The following is a 19,089-nucleotide window of genomic DNA, read 5'->3' as shown; positions in this document are numbered from 1 at the left end:
AGAAGGTGATTAATTTCTGTGCTATAAATAATACAATTCAAGATGGAAGCTGGGCTGCACGCTGGTGCAGTGGGTAGCGCTGTTGCCTCACAGCTAGAAGGTTCCTGGTTCAAATCCCCGGCCTGGCGGGTGCCTTTCTGTGTGGAGTTTGCATGTTCTCCCCGTGCATGTGTGGGTTCTCTCCTGGTTCTCCGGCTTCCTCCCACAATCCAAAAACATGCTCAGGTTGATTGATCACTCTAAATTGCCCGTAGGTGTGAGTGTGTGCATGAATGGTTGTCTGTCTCTCTGTGTTAGCCCTGTGATAGGTTGGCGACCTGTCCAGGGTGTACCCTGCCTTCCGCCCGAAGCCAGCTGGGATAGGCTCCAGCCCCCCGTGACCCCTAACGGGATAAGCGGTCCAGATATTGGATGGATCGATGGAAGATGGAAGCTTGGGGCCATAAATAAATGGACCTTGGGCCGCGATTGGCCCCCGGGCCGTACTTTGGACATGCCTGATCTAGAGGGACAATCTCTTTAAAAGGCTTCATAAATTCTTTCACAGGAAAAAAAGAACATGAGATTATACACTGATAAATTCTCATTTTCTCACTAAAAAGTCCACATAATGATGCAGAAACCTCACCTGTGGTTTTAAAATGTCTCCATGACTTTGTTTATTTCTTCCAATGTGATTCTTTGAAAAACAAAACTGTACATGTTTTCAGTGAGAGAAACAAAAAAAACTCAGCGTTTGGGTGATGATATATATTTCTCAAGGTTTACAAATAACTATTTTTAATGCGACATAGTACATTACACATTATTTCCAGAGAGTAAAATAAATATATTGCACTTAAAAATCATCAAAACACAATCTCTCGGTGTCAAATTCATATCATGGCATACAAAGAAAAACTCATAAACAGGATCGTTTTCAGTGGTGAGTCGAGATTGTGCACGAGGTTCAGGGAGTTTCACGAGTTCCAAACACAAATCTGCAGCACTTGATGTTTTAACCTTAAAATCAGAGGAGAGTAAAGTCACTTTTTGTACATTAAAGTGTGATGATCATGTGATGTATTCATTTAAAAGAAGGGTTTTTAAAACAGCTGATTTGACTTGTTTGTCCACACAGCATCACTCAAAGTTTGCTGTCTGTGCTGTCAACACTTTCAGACATACAACACAACACCCAACTTTAGATGCATCCAAATGCTGCAAAACATCTCCATCAGAAGCAGCCAACTTGTTTTCCCCTTCAGATAACATTTTTCACTAAGGGGGAATTTATTTGAAAGATGAAATAATTAAAGCTGTATTTGTAAAAGTGTTTGAATCTTTCAGGAAATAAGAAACAATGCTCAATGTAATGGCAGATTTAGTTTAGTTTTTTTCTCCCATCCTGATGAATATGGAGGAGTTTTGAGGCTGTTTTGGATAGTGTGAGTTTAAAAAATCAAAAAATGATTTATTAATTCATTGTTTTAATAAATCTATATGAAATAAACTTTTTGTTTGACAGGAATCCCTTCATCCATTTGGTAACAAATTAAAAACTGAAATCATGAGGCAGTCAATGGATCAGCGGTTAATAATCAGCAGGTATTTTTAATGAATTTAAAATATTTTCCCTCAAAAAACCACAAGTTTTTGCTTTTCTTTTTGATATTTGACTGTTTATGGAATATTTATTTCTGTTCCTACCAATGCAAAAACAGAAGAAGCTATTTTAATCTCTCAAGTTTAACTTTAACACAATTTCATTAATTTTCTCACATTTTAAAAATGAAGTTATAACCTGTGAGAAAGCTGCCTTTACAGCCTTAAATATTTTATCTTGTAAATTTAATAAAGAAATGTATTCAAACATACTTTGGTGTTTTGTTTAAATGTTGCTTAATAAAAAGGAGAGTTGCTCTGACGTACTGAAAATGTATAAATCCATATAATTTAACTTCAAACAACAGATTTAATTATTTCTTCCAGTTGGACTGTTTTCAAACAAGAAGCTTCAAACTGTATTTATGTTTCTGTTACTTTAGTAAATTACTCTGTCTTCTCTGCTGCTGTCTGATGCACCTTCACTGTCTCTGACTCCAGCAGCAGCGTCCTGCTCCGGTCCTCCCGGCCTGTTTTAAATGCGACAGCAGAGAGTCATTATTCCAGGTGAGGACGGCCTGTCGACACGCTCTGATGCTGCCATGAATCAGCTCGCTAACACCTGCTGCTAACTGGCTGCAAGTCCTCAGAAGACTACTGGAAACAACGATGGAGACGGACTTAATGTTTCTGTTTTTCACAGATGTTATCGCTCTGCATTATGGGACAGAAAATGTTGCTTAATTAATGACTAAAACTCATGATCTGAACTCATTTTGTGGTGAATTGCTCTTTTTTAAAGGCACGGTCACACCAGAGACTAAAATAATACACACACAAGGTTCATCATATAAGCAACACCGCCTGATATGCACAGAGACTACTCTGCAAAGGGTGCATCCTTGTGTTCCAAGGTCTAACATGTTTACTTATGGTGCAAGATTGGATATGAATGTTTCAAAAGCTTGAATGGTCCAAATATCAAAGTTTAAAGTCAAGACAATGTGTGGCCTGCAAATTTTCAGGGGCCTGGATTTCAAGAAGGAAATCATCTCTGCAGAAAGGGGAAACATCAGGGTGGCATTTTCAGGATAGAGAGCTTGAGACTCTGAGAGATGTAAATTATACATAGATTCTTCTGAACAGGTAAGGACTCACTGGCTTGAAATATTGAAATGATAAAAGTAACATAAAGAAAACCAGGGCGCCAGTTTGACTTAGTCCTCGTCGCAGCAGTCTCAGGCGTCACTTCTTGCCTTAAACCTTCGACGCATGTCTTCCCACAGTCCCTATCTCTCTTTACCTGTCTTATCTAATAAAAGACCCCAAAAACAACTTAAAAAGGAACATTTTTAAACTTCATCTTGTGTTGTTGTTCTCTGTAAAAGACCTCGGTGGTAGAAATGATCTTCTTGGATTAAAGTTTGTAAAGCAACACAAACAGCAATCTAGGATTCGGCCTGTGCCTCTCTGCTCCCTCACACGTCACACACTCTCCACTGACTGCTTTTGACTAAATTCGATTTCCAATTTTGTTTTATAACGGATGTTTTTGTAGTTGAAAGGTTGTGTTGTAAAGTCTGGTGTGACCGAGCCTCTCAGGCATATTAAAAGACTCCCTCCTGCTGCAGGTCGACTCGTTCACCCCTGCATCTTATTTCATATAAAGTTTACCCTGTGTGTTTGTCTACTGCGGTCAGCATGCGTCTATGATTCTTTTAACTCTACAGTGAGAACTGTCCTATGAGTACATGTTGATCTTTACATCTTTGTACAATGTATCTTACAATCGTTTTGACACTATAGCGCGTGAAGTTAGAGCTTTACATATGGCTGCCTCTCTGAAAACAGAGGAAGCTGAGGTGGCCGCTCTGCCACTGTTGATATGCTGAAATACGACAAAGTCTAACATCAAACGAGTCCTCTCCAGAAACGACTATTTGAGGCCGCGTTGCTGATACACTCAACAATCTGCCTCCTTTCAAGCCTCAGTGGAGACGGTTGAATATTTAGAAGACAACAGGCTCTTCTGGTTGTTGTTAAAATGAGTCTACTTTGAGGATTTGAGGATCCACTTTCTGTTCTTCAAGGGCCAAGACCAAACATGCTCCTTTTGTCATCTTGCATTAGTTTGTAATGAGGTTGTAGATCTTTTTGTACAATGTCTCCAAAGGGTTCATAAGTCCTGTAGAGGCTCCACAGTTCTTTGCACTCTGCATTTTCCAGATCAGTGTGTCACATCGTCTTCAAGTCACTGTCTGCAGACGAGCTATTTACAAAGTCCAGAGGGAAAGATTCAGACTGGATGAGGGGTGAGGAGCCAGGGTGGAGGAATAACAGGTTGCACTGGGTTGAGGATGAGCATCAGAGTGATGAGGTGTCTCCTCCCCACGGATGCAGTCATACAAAAGGCGTCATGACAGTGGAGGGGTGGCGGAGTCCTTGGATGGCGGCGTAGGGCCCCTGCTGGAAGTAGTGGTGGTAACGCGGCATGTGGAAGGACGGGAAGGACGGCCCGCTGCCCTGCATGGTTCCTGCCAGGGCGGTGGGCGTCAGCGGCATTCCCAGCCGGCTGTAGGGGGGCAGGGAGCCCTGGATGGGGTGAGGGAGGGAGGCTGCGCCGGTGCCCATGGCTGACAGGGTCTGTGGGTGCTGGAAGCCGGAGAAACCCGAGGTGGTGGTGACCCAGGAGCTCAGGGAGAGGTTGTCTGAGGCGGTGAAGGCTGAGCCTGCAAGAGACATAAGGTAGAAGTTAACTTTAGAGTGATGCACACTTGAACCTGAAAATATTCTCCTTTTATTCAGCTTTGTATCTAAAGAGTTGATGATTAGATCAGATTATCTGATGACCCTGCAGCTTTTGGTTGGTTTGACTTTGATTTAAGCTCTGATACAAAACTGAATCAAATCTGGAGACTAAACAACAAACAATAAGAACGAAAGAATGGCTTCAGGATTTGTTTGCATGACATTAACTTGTCATTTCTTTTGTTCAGTGGGATCCATCTTGATCTCTCATGTGTCACAGCAGCTCACCTCTAGCATGTGCCGAGTGTCCGTCCTCGCTCAGGTTCTCCTCATCTCCGGCGTAGGTCCGGATCGGCGACCGTGCGTAGGAGTGCTTGTGGATCAGATTCTCAACACTTTCCCTGCAGCAAAAGCCGAAGAGAGAAACCCAAAATAAATCTCTTTTTTCATCATGAGTTTCATACCAATACTAAGACTGTACATGTTCAAACTTGCATATCTGGGGGTTTGCAGCCTGGACCTAACTTACAAACACTTTACATAAAGGGTTAGGCATTTTCTTTAAGTTCTGGTCTGAGAGCAGTCATTTTACAACTTCTTTCATAACCTGAATTTATCCATTAGAGCCTCACTGTGACTGAAAACATATACAGTTGTGCTCATAAGTTAACATACCCTGGCAGAATTTATGGTTTCTTGGGTAGTTTCTGTTGCCTTTATGATATAAAAAGAGTAAACACAGTTGTTTGATAAAAAATTTGTTTCACCCAACCACTATCCATGAGTGAAATTTGTCTTTTCTCTTATCATTCATATTCTTTGAAAAATGACCAAATAAATCACATATTCTGCCAGGGTATGTAAACTTATGAGCAAAACTGTATCTGAAAGACAAAAACAGGTAATGGCCCTGTCACACCTTGATTTTTTGGACGGCGTAAAGAAAAATTGGCGAGTACACTGGTGTACATCGCATAATTTACAGGTCCATTTTGTATAAGTTACAAGCACGCTGAAGCACGCTGAAGCAAGGTGAAGCAAGGTGAAGCACGCTTAAGCACGCTGAAGCACGCTGAAGCAAGGTGAAGCACGCTGAAGCAAGGGGAAGCACGCTGAAGCAAGGTGAAGCACGCTGAAGCACGCTGAAGCAAGGTGAAGCACGCTGAAGCAAGGTGAAGCACGCTGAAGCACGCTGAAGCAAGGTGAAGCACGCTGAAGCAAGGTGAAGCACGCTGAAGCAAGGTGAAGCACGCTTAAGCACGCTGAAGCACGCTGAAGCAAGGTGAAGCACGCTGAAGCAAGGGGAAGCAAGCTGAAGCAAGGTGAAGCACGCTGAAGCACGCTGAAGCAAGGTGAAGCACGCTGAAGCAAGGTGAAGCACGCTGAAGCAAGGTGAAGCACGCTGAAGCAAGGTGAGGCAAGCTGAAGCGAGCTGAAGCACGCTGAAGCATGGTGAAGCATGGTGAAGCATGGTGAAGCATGCTGAAGCAAGCTGAAGCACGCTGAAGCACGCTGAAGCAAGGTGAAGCACGCTGAAGCAAGGTGAAGCAAGGTGAAGCAAGGTGAAGCAAGCTGAAGCACGCTGAAGCAAGGTGAAGCATGCTGAAGCAAGGTGAAGCACGCTGAAGCAAGCTGAAGCACGCTGAAGCACGCTGAAGCAAGGTGAAGCATGCTGAAGCAAGGTGAAGCACGCTGAAGCACACTGAAGCACACTGAAGCACGCTGAAGTATATGTCATAGTACAGCAAGTAAGTCGTGTGCATGCACAACATTTTTCAACGTATGCAGCGTATGGATCATACGTCCAGCATACGCCTGCCATAAGTTGTAGGTAAGTTATGCGATGATCGTTGACACCCTTTCACACACGTAGAGCTGTGTGTCTGCGTGTGTGTGAGTGTGAGAAGCCTTGGAGCCCTCACTCAGTGTCAAACAGCAGAGCATCTGAAACAGAAGCCGAAGCCAGCATGTCGGAGTCTACTGGTGTTCAACGATAAAAGCTGCTGTTGTTGAATTCAATGAAGTTCAAAATGTGACGTTTTTGAAAGCACTGCAGTCAATAAGTGTAACATCTTGTGAAGAGCAGAGGCTGTGTTCCTGCTGGTTTCACTCCTCTGACACTCTCCACGGATCATCATGTTCTCACAAAGAGAGACTGCAGAGTTTTTAATAACACACACCAATGAAGTGCATCTCATTTCAACACGTACACATCGTCATTAACGAGCGGCAGCCTTTTAATACACTATGTCGGCGTTGTTACGCTGCTGCACGCTTTGCATAAGTGGACTATAGTTGGGCATAAGTTATGAATATGCTAATTTAGAGGCATTTTGATACGTTGGGAAAACACTGGCTAAATCGTCAAGGTGTGACGGGGCCATAATCATGATAACCACACATGAGTAAAGAATCTTCTGGTTCACTTTCATATTTACAGGATAGAAGATAAGAGGCATCACTTCATCCACAGGGGGCGCCAAAATCAACACAAGCCAAAAGTTCCCCAAGTGTCACAAAGTCTGACAGTCACAGATTTCAGTGAAACAAAAGTGAGTCTCTTTTAATATTTTCTTTTCATACATGTAACATTTTTGTGAACATGTCTTAAATTGTGCGTGTGCATGTGCTTGTGCATGTGCATGTGCATGTGCGTGTGTGTGTGTGTGTTCGTGTGTGTTTACTGTCCCACAAAGTGCATTAGCTCATTTGAGTCTTGTCAGAAAGCACTTCTCAGACACAGTGACACAAATTGTTGGGGGAAGTATTGTGCATGCTTGTGTGTGTGTGAGTGAGTGAGTGTGTGTGTGTGTGGCCAGACGGGCGAGTGGTCTGCATCATGAGAGCCATGCGTCCACATTAGCCGCCCCCTCCTCTGCTGCCCCTCCAATTAGGTTAGGAAAGTGCAATATCTGTCAGCAGAGGAGTACAAATGTGTGTGTTTTTATCAGCGTCGGGCCCCTCCGGCACAGAGGCCGCAGTGAGCTCCCACAATGCACAGCAGGGACAGAGGAGGACGAGAGGGGGGGGGCGGGACATGCTGGTTTCAATCAGTCACTGCAGCCAATTGAATTAGAGTGTGTTTTAGTGCAGTGGCCGACTCCAGACTAATGTGATTTCTGCAGCTCCCCGAAGATCAATTGATCAGGTCTAATTCACAGCCCTCAAAAAGAAAAGACAGAAGAAGAAGAAGAAGAGGATGAGGATGAGTGAGGAGCGGGCGGGTAGGGGGGGCTGTATCTGGGCCGTCTCTAGTTCGGGACGTCTGATTGAAGGGAAATGGACAGATGGTGTGATTTTGTCAGCTGATTTCAGCCGTAGTGCCGGAATCAGGAATTACGAGAAGTGTTTGTTTTGGCAGCGTCCATGAAAATCTTTCAAAAGGGGATTTTGTTACTGTAAGTGTGTGTGTGTGTGTGTGTGTGTGTGTGTGTGTGTGTGTGTGTGTGTGTGTGTGTGTGTGTGTGTGTGTGTGTGTGTGGCATCTGTGTCAGGCACAAATTGAAAACTACACAAAACAAATAAATCTAACAACATTGAATTACACTGAGAGGAGAGAAGAGGAGAGAAATAAGGAACAATAAAGTGCAAATAAGACAAACAAGGAAAGAAGAGGTGTGAAAGATAAAAGAGGCATTACAATTAAATATGCAGAAAAAAGAGGGGATTAAAAAAAGACTGATATATGAGAGAGATTAATGATAACAAAAATATATTAGAGGAGAAAAAGGAAGGGTAAAAGTGCTTTAAAAAGAGAAGAAAGAGAAGATACACAGGGTAAAAAAAAGAAAAGACAGGTAAGGAAATGACAAAAAAAGAAATGAGATGTTATGACAAAAAAGAAGCAAAGATGAGGATGTATGATAAGGCTAAGAAAACAAGATGGAGAGACATGGAGACAGAAAAAAAGATGAGAGAATTAAAGAAAAAAGGGAACACTGAAAGGAAGGGAACACGACCAAAAAAGAGGAAGAGTGAAGGAGAGAAAGGAAAGGTTGCAAAAAAGACAAGAGAAGAAAGATGGGAAAAAATAAAATGTTGTTTCCAGAATGAAAAAAGAAAGAAAAGAAAAGACAGAACAAGGTTTAAAGAGCAGACAGAATGACAGGATAGAAATAAATCTGGAGGGAGGATAAAAAAAGGACAAAGAAGACAAGGAGGAAGAAAGATGAGGAAAAATGGAAGACAATAAAGAAGCAGTGTTAAGAATAAAAGGCAAAATAACACGAAGAAGAAAGAGCGACAGAAAATGGGAAAAGAGAAAGATCACAAGTCAGAGAAGCAAATAAAACATGAAGGAAGGAGGAAAAACTGAGGAGAATATTGTGAATGAAAAGAACAAAGAGAAGAGAAAGAAAGAGAGAAAAGAAAAAACAGAAGTGACAAAGCTTATCCGTAATAAACACAAACACCGCAGCTTCTGTGTTTACGTACATGCAGGAGGATATCCAAAATAAACACACACACTCACACACACACACATGTAGGCTACACACACACTCTCTCTCCTGAGTATCTTATCAATGGTAAACAGTGCAGGACCCAGAATCCCCTGTACCTCTCCATGTCTGTGAGCCGCGACGAGTCCCGGAATCCTTTGGCGAAGGGGTTGCTGTCGATCTTGAGTTTGGTGATCTGAGAATCACAGCAGGAGAGAGGAAGCGTTAATGTCTTTACTTCATTGATCCCACACGTCCTTTTTTTAGTGTCTATATATTCCTGAAGCCGTCTCTTCAACTGTTTGTCTTTTCTTTTCTCTCCTCCTGCCTCAACACGCTCCTTCCTGCAACTACCAACTATTCAACACAATGTAAACACACTACAGTTAAAGCGGATGCCAAGTCTTAGTTTGCAGGAGGAGTTTTCAGTTCCAAAATGCAAATTACATTGAACACAGTTAATTTGTGTATTTGCAAGAGGCAGACACGGCTTCAAAAATGCCCACTTACAGTAAGGGGGCATAAAGGGCTCAAAAAGTCTGAGAGAGATCCCTCACACACTTGATGATTTGACAGTGGGACGGTCCTAAACCCTCACAGACTGAGCGAGAACGCGCCTCAAAGTCAGTGAGTGTGTGAGGGTGGACTTTGAGATTGGGCCTTAGTCTGTTAGGAATCAAGTACAGACATCAGCTACAGAGAGAGAATGTCTCACTCTGTTGGATTTGTTGGAGCAACATAAGCCTTCTGCACACTCCTAAAGTAGCTCTATCACAGCACTGTCTTTGTTTTGAGCTGTTGCTTATCAAAATATCAGCTCAGGTTAAAGTGTGCAGCTGTCACATTGCACAATGTGATCTTCCTCAGGTGAAGAAGGAACTTTCAGGGAAAAGTTTTACCTCCATACGCACTAAATGTTTCAAAGTGCTCCCACATCTTTACACCAACGTCACCTGAGGAAACTCAACGTTGATGAGGCTTTAGTCATTCAAACAAAGCTCTCTGTGAACACACAGTTTTGAAATGAACCAAGACTAGAGACTTTGCCTCTTTCCTCGATCACTCACCAGCTGGTTCTGATAGGCCGTGACGGCGGTGAAGACCGTCTCCACAAAGACGAAGGTGCGAAACTCCTCAGACTTGAGGTTGAGCAGGGAGGCGGTGTGATCCTTCTTCTTGATGATGTGGACCCTCGGCTGGTACTTGTGCATGGAGTTGAGGATGATCTGCAGAGAACGAGCACACACAGAATCAATGAGACGGGTTTCAACGACAAGACAGTCAAATAAAGCTGCAACTCAATGACTGATAATCAGGAGAGGATTTGATGCTTTTCTTTATCATTTAAGATATGAATTGAAGAGATCTGGTGTAATTAGCAGATTAATTTATTAGTTAAAATGATATTTAGCTGCAGCCTCAATGCATTATTTCTTCCAGTCACTGATAAGTTTGTTTATGGAGGTTATTTGTCTTCAACTTAATCTTCCACAGAAAAAGAAAATAGCAAATAATTAAAATACACTGTGACTTTTTTTTTTTCATGAATTAAATATATTTAGAGTTACAGTCTTTCTTCATTAAGACAATAACTACAGAGAGGCTGAATGTGCTCCTTAGGAATTAGTTGGAGCTGCTGATGAAACCCATGTGATATGACTGAAGGTAAAGAAAAGCTACTGAATTTAAGAAGTGTTTGTTTTCTCAATCCGCCACTAAAAATGTTGAATGGTCGAGGTCTAGGAATTTGAAATCCCAATCTTTTCCTTCAAGATTTTATTCTTTGCCTTTATTTGATAGAATGAGGACTGTGGACTCTTCACCCTCTACACCTCAGCTAAAGCTGTGCCCTCCAACACAATACTGTTTTACAAATATTCAAATTAAACTACCATTTGTGTAATATGTAAAAACCTTCTCTGGTTGAGCGCCATATATGCCTCATCCAAACAAACAGATAAAGAAAGAGAGGCAGGATGGAATAATAAGGGAGATGGAGAGAGGAGTAGGATGAAAAGAGAGAGAGGGACATGTGTGAACAGATAAAGTAGTTAACACTGACACAGCTGCAGGTGAGAGTTTGGTCTGTAATCACTTCTGTCTGGCTGCAGCCCAGAAACACTTTCTATTCATCCCCTCAAACACTGACTCACAATCTTCAACATCTTACTCCTCTTCTTCTTCTGTTGTGTTAAATCACATTTCAATACTACAACTCAGATATGCTTTTTTCAAAGCTGTAATATATTTATTTTCTGCTGCAAATCGTTGCTGCTGCATTTTTATTTTTAGACAATATAAACTATCAGCTGTGCAATACTTTAGGCAAGGCAAGGCAAGGCAAGGCAGCTTTATTTGTATAGCGCATTTCATACACGAGGGCAACTCAATGTGCTTTACATTAAAACATTAAAAGCATTGGAGACATTCAGACAGGCATAAAAGAACATAATTAAAATGACAAATATGATAAAACAGAAAAGAAAAGGAAAATTAGAAATATATTAAAAATTACATTAAAATTTTAATTTAAAGAGAGTTAAAATAATCTAAGATAGGAAGGCAGAGGTAAATAAAAAAGTCTTAATCTTTGATTTAAAAGAGGTGAGAGTTGGAGCAGACCTACAGCTTTCAGGGAGCTTGTTCCAGATATGTGGTGCATAATGACTAAACGCTGCTTCACCATGTTTCGTTCTGACTCTAGGAACTGAAAGCAGACCAGTACCTGATGACCTCAGAGGTCGAGGTGGTTCATAAAGTAGTAGCAGATCAGCAATGTATTTTGGGCCTAAACCATTCAGTGCTTTATAAACCATCAGCAGGATTTTAAAGTCTATTCTCTGACAGACAGGAAGCCAGTGTAGAGATCTAAGAACTGGAGTAATGTGGTCTACTTTTTTGGTCCTTGTTAGGACTCGAGCAGCAGCATTCTGTATGAGCTGCAGCCGTCTTATTCACTGTGTATTGTACATCTTTTTCCTCTTTCGTCACTTAAATTAATGCTGTTTGAACTTTAATATCTGAATGTTGTGCACTTAAAGGTGAAGCATTTCTAATTTTAAGTATCCTACATTATATAACAACAATAAAGGCTTTCTGTTTTATTCTTAAAGGTTAAATAAAGCAGATTTATTGCGTGTGGAAATAATGTGTATGCATGCTGCTGCTTTTTTTAGTAAACATATTTAGGAATCATACAGTGATTAAATTATCCATTCAGCATCTTATATTTCTGATTAGTTCTGTATATTTCTTTTTGCATATTTGAGTGTATTTATTTTGGATATTTTATGCATTATTTTGTATTACTCTGATGTTATCAGTGATCCAAATTTGATGATAGAAAGTCATAATTTATTCTGTCTTATTTCAATTATAAGTTCAAATTGTAAGTCCTCACTTTAAAAATTGGTATGAATTATTAAATTTATTTGAATAGAAGCTGTTGTAAAAAAGATAATAATAGTAAAGTCACCCTTCTATATTTGTTGTGTCGCAAGCCTAATTTATATCTTTGTAAATTTCATATATTTAGCATCCCTTAAAAATAGTGTACACAAACATATATTCATAATAATAAAAGTTATGATAATTATTATACTTAGCTGGGAAAAATAACTAATTTTTATTGAGCTTTTTGTAAAAATCCAGAAGGTAACATCATGATCATGATCTATATTTAATTTAGAAATACTTTTTTTCAGGGCAGCCTAAACATAATCTTATTTAATAAATATTTTTCCTAACATTTGTAAGTTTTTCTTTTAAAATGTGTTAATATGTTTTCATTTAACTAATCACTTCCATAAAAACCTTAATATGAAATAAAAGAAAAAGAGTCTGAGAGGATCTATCAAAGATATACAAAGATTTTAAGTGGCAGTTTGAATTTTGGCTTCATGCTAGTGTGTGTCTGGAAGTTATTTTTAGGCTGCAGGAAAGGTGTGACACACACACACACACACACTTACACACACACACTTAGGCCTACACACACACACACACACCAGTCAATACAAATGTTTCCCAGGCTGAGTTTTACAGTTGGCTCATTAATGGATCAAACTGAAATGAGTGGTGTTTCTGAAATGTCTTCAGTCTTTTGTAAGAAGCTTTTAGTGAAAGGAGGATTAAAAGACAGATTTGCTCTTGTCAGGTGTGTAATTATATCACACTGCCCTGAAACCACGCAGACACACACAGACACACACACACAGCTTCCACACACACACTCTGTGGGTCAGAGGTGGAATAAAGTCTCAGTGCTCACGTGTCCGTGCTGGTCCAGCTCGTTGTTCGTCAGTTTGACTTTCTCAAAGGAAACCATTTGTTTCATCAGCTGCTCTCCGGTGAACGGGGAGTCCGGGTGGACGTACAGCCTGCAGGGGAAGGAGACAAACGGAGCACTGTGATTGGCTGAGAGGCGTTCCAATCGAATGTCCAATCAACGAACAGATCATTCTGCGCAAACTGGAATATGACGAGACGCTGAACTACTATCACAGACACAGAGATATAAATAATACTATATATATAATACTGGGTCTCTCTCTCTCTGTAAAGCAATGTTCAATGTTTAGAATTAAAATAAACTTAAATTGAACATTTTTAAGGTTTGTGTGTGATGGAGCGAGACAGGAATGACAAAAAAACCCACATTAAATTATTTTTAAAAAAGAACATTTTCTCTGATATTCACAAAAATATCAGAATAATATTTTCCTACTGCCTATAATTATAACTATTTACACCATATGAGACTTCTAACTTAAATATGTATTCTTATCTTTATGTATATATTCTTATTTTTCTTATTTTTCACTTAATTGAACTTATCCTCAATTTGTGCGCATGGATAATAATAATAATAATAATAATAATAATAAAAATAATAATAATAATAATAATAATGATAATAATACATTGTATTTCTACGCACTTTACATTTAAAAACAAACCCCAAAGTGCTGTAATAAAGTATTATCTAATCTAATCTTATATTTATAATTTTCTTCTTCATGCCAATAAATGTTATTCAGTTAAATCAGACATTTAAGGGGCTATATCTTCATGCAGGAATTGAAGAAGGGACAGAATTTTCGATTTTGCCTGTTGAACTCAAGGTCCAAGACAGACTCAACATGACACTCTCCTTTTTTTTCTATTTGAAGAGTTCATTTGCAAAAACAGATAACTCAGTTTTTATACATTTTCAAAAAACATATTTCTTTTTAATATAGATTTTTAATAAAGTTACATTTTTAAGATGCCTCTAATTATTAATGTCATTGTGTAACTTAGTCAAAGTCACCCAATTTCAGTTGATTGATAATACCTAGAGCTAGTAATAGAAAAAAATGTGTTTTTTGAAACATTTTTAAAAAAAATTATAAATGAGTATAGCTCTGCTAGGATAACCTTTTTATTCAGAGCTAGGCTGCTCCTTTATTTATTTTTTTGTTTTCAGACTGAATTAGTTTGAACTATCTCATAAACAGGGTTCCTGGAATCGAAAGTAAAAGTGTCCCATTTGTCAAGTAAAAAATAAAGGATGAGCTAATTGTCATTGTCTGTTTACTCCAGCTGGTTTATTCCTTAAATTGACATTTTCATGATTTAAATCACCTTTGTATGAAAGCTTCCAGATGCTTCCGAGTAAAACTCAATTATTTCATCAGTCTCAATTCTGTCTGTGTCGTAAAGCTGTTTGGCCTCTGTTTGCTTTTCACCAGTTTGTCATGGTCAGTTTAAAGAAAAGGGGAAATCTTATGTTTTAATAAGAAGAGTTTGTGAACATGTGGAGGTTAGACTCGTTCGATCTAATTATGTCCACACATTAACACCTGAAACTCAGAGATACAAACCACAGCGTGACTGTCAGGTGGTAGAAAGAAAATATAAGTGCGCAGAAGAGTCAGCTTGATGAACCAACATGAAGTGATATTTTTTTTAGGGCTGGACTTCATCAACGTAAAATATATATATTTTAAAAATGGTCGCAAATTTCAGCGTCATTTTTCTTATTATTTCTTTCTTTCTCTTCGCTCTTTATTACTGATGAAAAATAATCCCTACAAGACTAAATGTCTTAATTCAAGATTCAAGATTCAAGAAAAAGCTTCATTACCAAGTGAGCTCGCACACACAAGGAATTTGACGTGGTGAATGGAACACTGGTACTTAACAACAAGACAGTAAGGACAATAAATATATAAACTAAACACAAATCAAAGAATTCTAAATAAAAATAAAAATACTATCTGCACAAAGGAAGGTAAAGAAGTACTTTTAAAGACATGTAATAAGTTCAATTAGCCAGACTGACATGTAGTACATGAATACAATAATAATAATAATAATAATAATAATAATAATAATAATAATAATAATAATAATTTATAATTTATATAGCACTTTTCTAAACAGCGTTACAAAGTACTTCACAGAAAGTAAACAATAATAATAATAATAATAAATAAAATCCCAACCCTTTTTCAAACACATAATAAATAAACACACACATAATAATAACATATGTTATGTAATAATTTACAGTATTGCACATGGTTATGAGGTATTGCACCGGAAATCAAGTATTGCACATGTATGAGTCTTTAGTCTTATAATGTCATCGGTAGAGCCACTGAGTTCAAACCAGATACTGAACTTGGGCTTTTGAAGGCCCATATGTGTGTGTGGTGTTCAGGTGTGTTCTGGGAGTGTGTGCAGAGTGTGTGTGTGTCCTACCGTGCAGGGAGGGGAGGGTCCGCCTTGCCAGCCACCAGCCAGGAGGATCGGTGGTAGGCGTACCGGTACCGCTTATTGTCCACAGGGACGATGTCCATCAACACGATGTACTTGGAGTCCTGGTCCACCCCGGAGAAAGAGACCCGGATGGTGGGGAACATCCTCCTAAAGGACAGATTACAGGTGATATTATCATCATCAGCATCGCTGTGCTTTAACTCTCTCATATGAGACTGTACCTTTAATTTTAAGAAATAATACCCCAATTAAAATAAAATAAAACAGCTCATCCTTTACCTCGATGGAGATCAGATGTGTTCACCTTTTAGGTCATTATTCCCTGAATTCAATATGTTTTAACTTGTGCAAAAATACAAACAGTTTGCAACCTATCAATATCAACATGAGAAGTGTAAACCAGGTCCATGTCTCTGTTTTAAGAGTATAATGTCTCCTCACATATCTCCTTACCGTCACAGGAAACTCTGATCTGCGAGTTTCATGTAAATTATTTAATATTCAAATGTTTATAAACGTTATTTCCCAAATGCTCTCAATCCCTTAGAATAATGTAGTTTCCTTAAAATACATTAAATTGTATTTTTTTCTTTATTTGTCTTAAAATTAGTCAGATTTATAAAGTCTGATACACTCAGATTAAATAGAGGATGTGGAACATTCCAGGCTGGTAAAACTGTGTGACCACATTGTCCATATTTGCACAGTCCGGCTTTTATCGAGCATCTACACAAGCTTTTATAAAAACAGAAGCTTTGTCTCCAATTAATTCTGTTTTTATTTTTATTTGTACATAATAAAAATGTCACACTGATTCCAAAGAAAAGTAGTCAATGATGGATGCTATCCTTGTTTTTCTTTATTTTCTATCACCCTTTGAAAATAAACACTATAATAAACATACGTATTTTGAATAATATATTTGCAGTGTGAGTATATCTGCATTTCGATTGTATCATGCAGTCCTAACATAATCCCAAATAGACCTGTGTCTAATGAAGCTTTTTAACAGCCCATCTGTGGTGATTGTTATTATCATGATAAGCGTCATAATTCCATAATACCTGCCCTTCTTGATGTTGTTGTTTAAACTTATTGAATTGAGATGAGAAACTTTGAGGCTAACTCTAAAATAAATAAAAAAAACCTATACCTTCCAGACTTGGTGATGATCATCTCGGTGCCGAGCTCGTGGAATTTGTCCCACAGTTCTTTGGTCTCCAGGCTGCACGAGATCTTGGCCATCTCCTCGCTCGGGACTCCGGGGGTGGTGGGGATGAGCGGCTCGGTGCAGACCTGGGGTGCGCTCCCGCTGAAGTCCCCGTGTCCATCCAGAGAGGACAGGTCAGCCAGAGACTGCTGGTTACAGGAGGACTTCTCCACGAACTGCTCTGTTTAGTTTCAGAGTATACAGGGGAATACATGTAAACAAGAGAGTCACAGTTTGATTACAATAAATAAACAAGACAGGAGGAGGCAATCTTATAATGTAGCCTACTGTGTAATATCAGAAACTATCTCTATCTATTTTAATTATGTCTCTCTGTACGGTCGAACTTATTCAGGGGTTATTTACACAAAACTACAATTTAAGCTTTGTTTCCTATTTGGTTATGAACATTTCAAAGAGAACAGACTCATATGAAAAAATAAAAAGCTGCATAAATCAGTCAATTAATAAACTGGCTCTTCTGCAGTATTTGTATTTATCTATTTAATAAAGAATGTATGTTGAGTTTTGTTTTTTCTTCATTAAAGCTGGACAAATGTGCCAAAAAGATCCACAATTTTCTTAAGGACCTCACGAGATATGCAATAAAATAAACTAAGTTAATAATAATAATAGTTCACCTATTTCCTCTTACAGATCTCCAAATCTTCAATATCTATTAATTTTCCCAGATGGTAATAAAAGCATATTTTTACAGTAATATTTATAGGTTATTTTTTTATATCCTCTTTAAAAACATCACAGCCAAGCATACTGGCCACCATTTTCTACACATTAGTCTCTTATATTTCAAATTTTGATTTTACATTTTACAGTTTTAAAAACAGTTACAGCTATCCTTCACAAGATTCCCTTTTTTAAACTTGTTCTTGTGACTCCAGTGAAGGTATAAGGTGATCTTTTTGATTTTTAAATGTGTAAATATCCAAAAATTACGCACAATAAAGGCCCACTGATTCAGTTAAACGAGAGACTCCAACAGATTGCTGTGTGCTCCATTTTTCTCTTACAGTTCATCCTTAAATAACCTTTTTATTTCCTCACAATGTTTTAACTCTTACTTTAATAAAAACAAACATTCCAGTTATATTTTACAAATGATCTATTTTCATCATGGCTGCAGCAGCGGCCCTGCCTCCTCTCAGTGAAGCTGCACTTCCTTTCCATCCTCCAGTAACTCTCAGGATTTTTACGCATAAAAATAAACTTTTACAACTACAATCTGTCACACCTGATCAAAGTCATATTAAGTTTTTATTTCCCATCCTTACCGAGAGGCTTGATGGTGTTCTCCTCCGCCTCCTTGTCCTTACTGGGCTTCCCGCTGGACATCAGGGCGGCTATGGAGAAAGCATTCGCCCGGGATGAGAGCTGCGGTTTCGGGGAGGACGTGTACTCCATGTCGGGGGTGGGAAAGTCTGAATATTTCCCTTTGAACAAAAACAGAATCCTCCAGAGACGCTCAACTCCGCCTGTTTTAATCTCCCAGTCGCAGAAAGAGAAATACGCACAGTTTGTCCTTGTTCACGCTCTTTACGCTCTTTACGCACAGCCTGCTCGCTCACACGGTAAACTCTCTCCTCCTTGAAAGCACTTGTCACTGCCGGGCTGAAGGTCTGCTTGGATTCATGTTGAGGAAAGCAGGAGGAGCAGGACTGACTCCGCTGACTTCTTCGGTGCCAGATCTGAGGCCGGCTGTGTTTGGGAAGCTTTAGACCGATCCACCCTCTCCTTATAATTCCAGTCTGCCCTCCAATCACTGCCTCTCCTTCCACGTCACACTCCCACTGTCCCGCAGCAGCTCTGATACCGAGCAGCCAATTAAAAAAGCCAGAGCTGTCAGGACTTTCTCCCCCCCCTCCTAAGACCCCCGGAGAGAGTGTGTGGTCGGAGGGGAACATATGTGGGATCTTTATGACTTCAGACCGTCTGCATTTGGGTGATGACAGTGAGAATTTACCAACTCATGATTAATGAAACACAAATCTTCACCTTTCTTGCATAAGAGCAGAGAAATGAAAAGTTAAATAACTATTTATTTCTAGCCTTATATCCTGGACCCCCTGCAGGACCCCCCAGACCACATGTTGGGGTCAGAAACCTTTAATGTCAACAGTGGAGTGTGATGGTTGCCCAAGATGGTGCTATTTGATTATTAATGGCAGCAGTGAGGTGATGATGACAGCTTTACCAAATTATAAAATATCATGAAACTATAAACCCTGTCCTGTCAGCATCATCAAATAATGTGGAAGAAATTAAGACACGTGCTGAAACAGAGAATATCATGACCTCAGTTTAAAAGAGCTCACTTTCACTGCA

At 39.4% G+C, this 19,089-nt stretch overlaps 1 protein-coding gene across 1 annotated transcript; it reads right to left on the bottom strand.

Moving 5' to 3' along the window:
• Positions 1 to 631: 631 nt before the first annotated feature.
• tbx20 (T-box transcription factor 20) lies at positions 632 to 18,479 on the bottom strand. The gene is made up of 8 exons (XM_034697026.1): positions 18,039 to 18,479; positions 16,690 to 16,927; positions 15,519 to 15,683; positions 13,042 to 13,150; positions 9,839 to 9,997; positions 8,891 to 8,967; positions 4,621 to 4,733; positions 632 to 4,313 (listed from the first exon to the last, which is right to left on the bottom strand). Exons 1-8 carry the CDS (start codon positions 18,166 to 18,168, stop codon positions 3,985 to 3,987), a joined length of 1,320 nt encoding a protein of 439 aa, XP_034552917.1. The 5' UTR covers positions 18,169 to 18,479; the 3' UTR covers positions 632 to 3,984.
• Between the last annotated feature and the right edge of the window lie 610 nt (positions 18,480 to 19,089).

The sequence above is a fragment of the Notolabrus celidotus genome, chromosome 12 (assembly GCF_009762535.1).
Source record: "Notolabrus celidotus isolate fNotCel1 chromosome 12, fNotCel1.pri, whole genome shotgun sequence".
Classification (NCBI taxonomy): domain Eukaryota; kingdom Metazoa; phylum Chordata; class Actinopteri; order Labriformes; family Labridae; genus Notolabrus; species Notolabrus celidotus.
The sequence above is the reverse complement of the archived record's forward strand: the minus strand, read 5'-3'. Positions and strand labels throughout refer to the sequence as shown.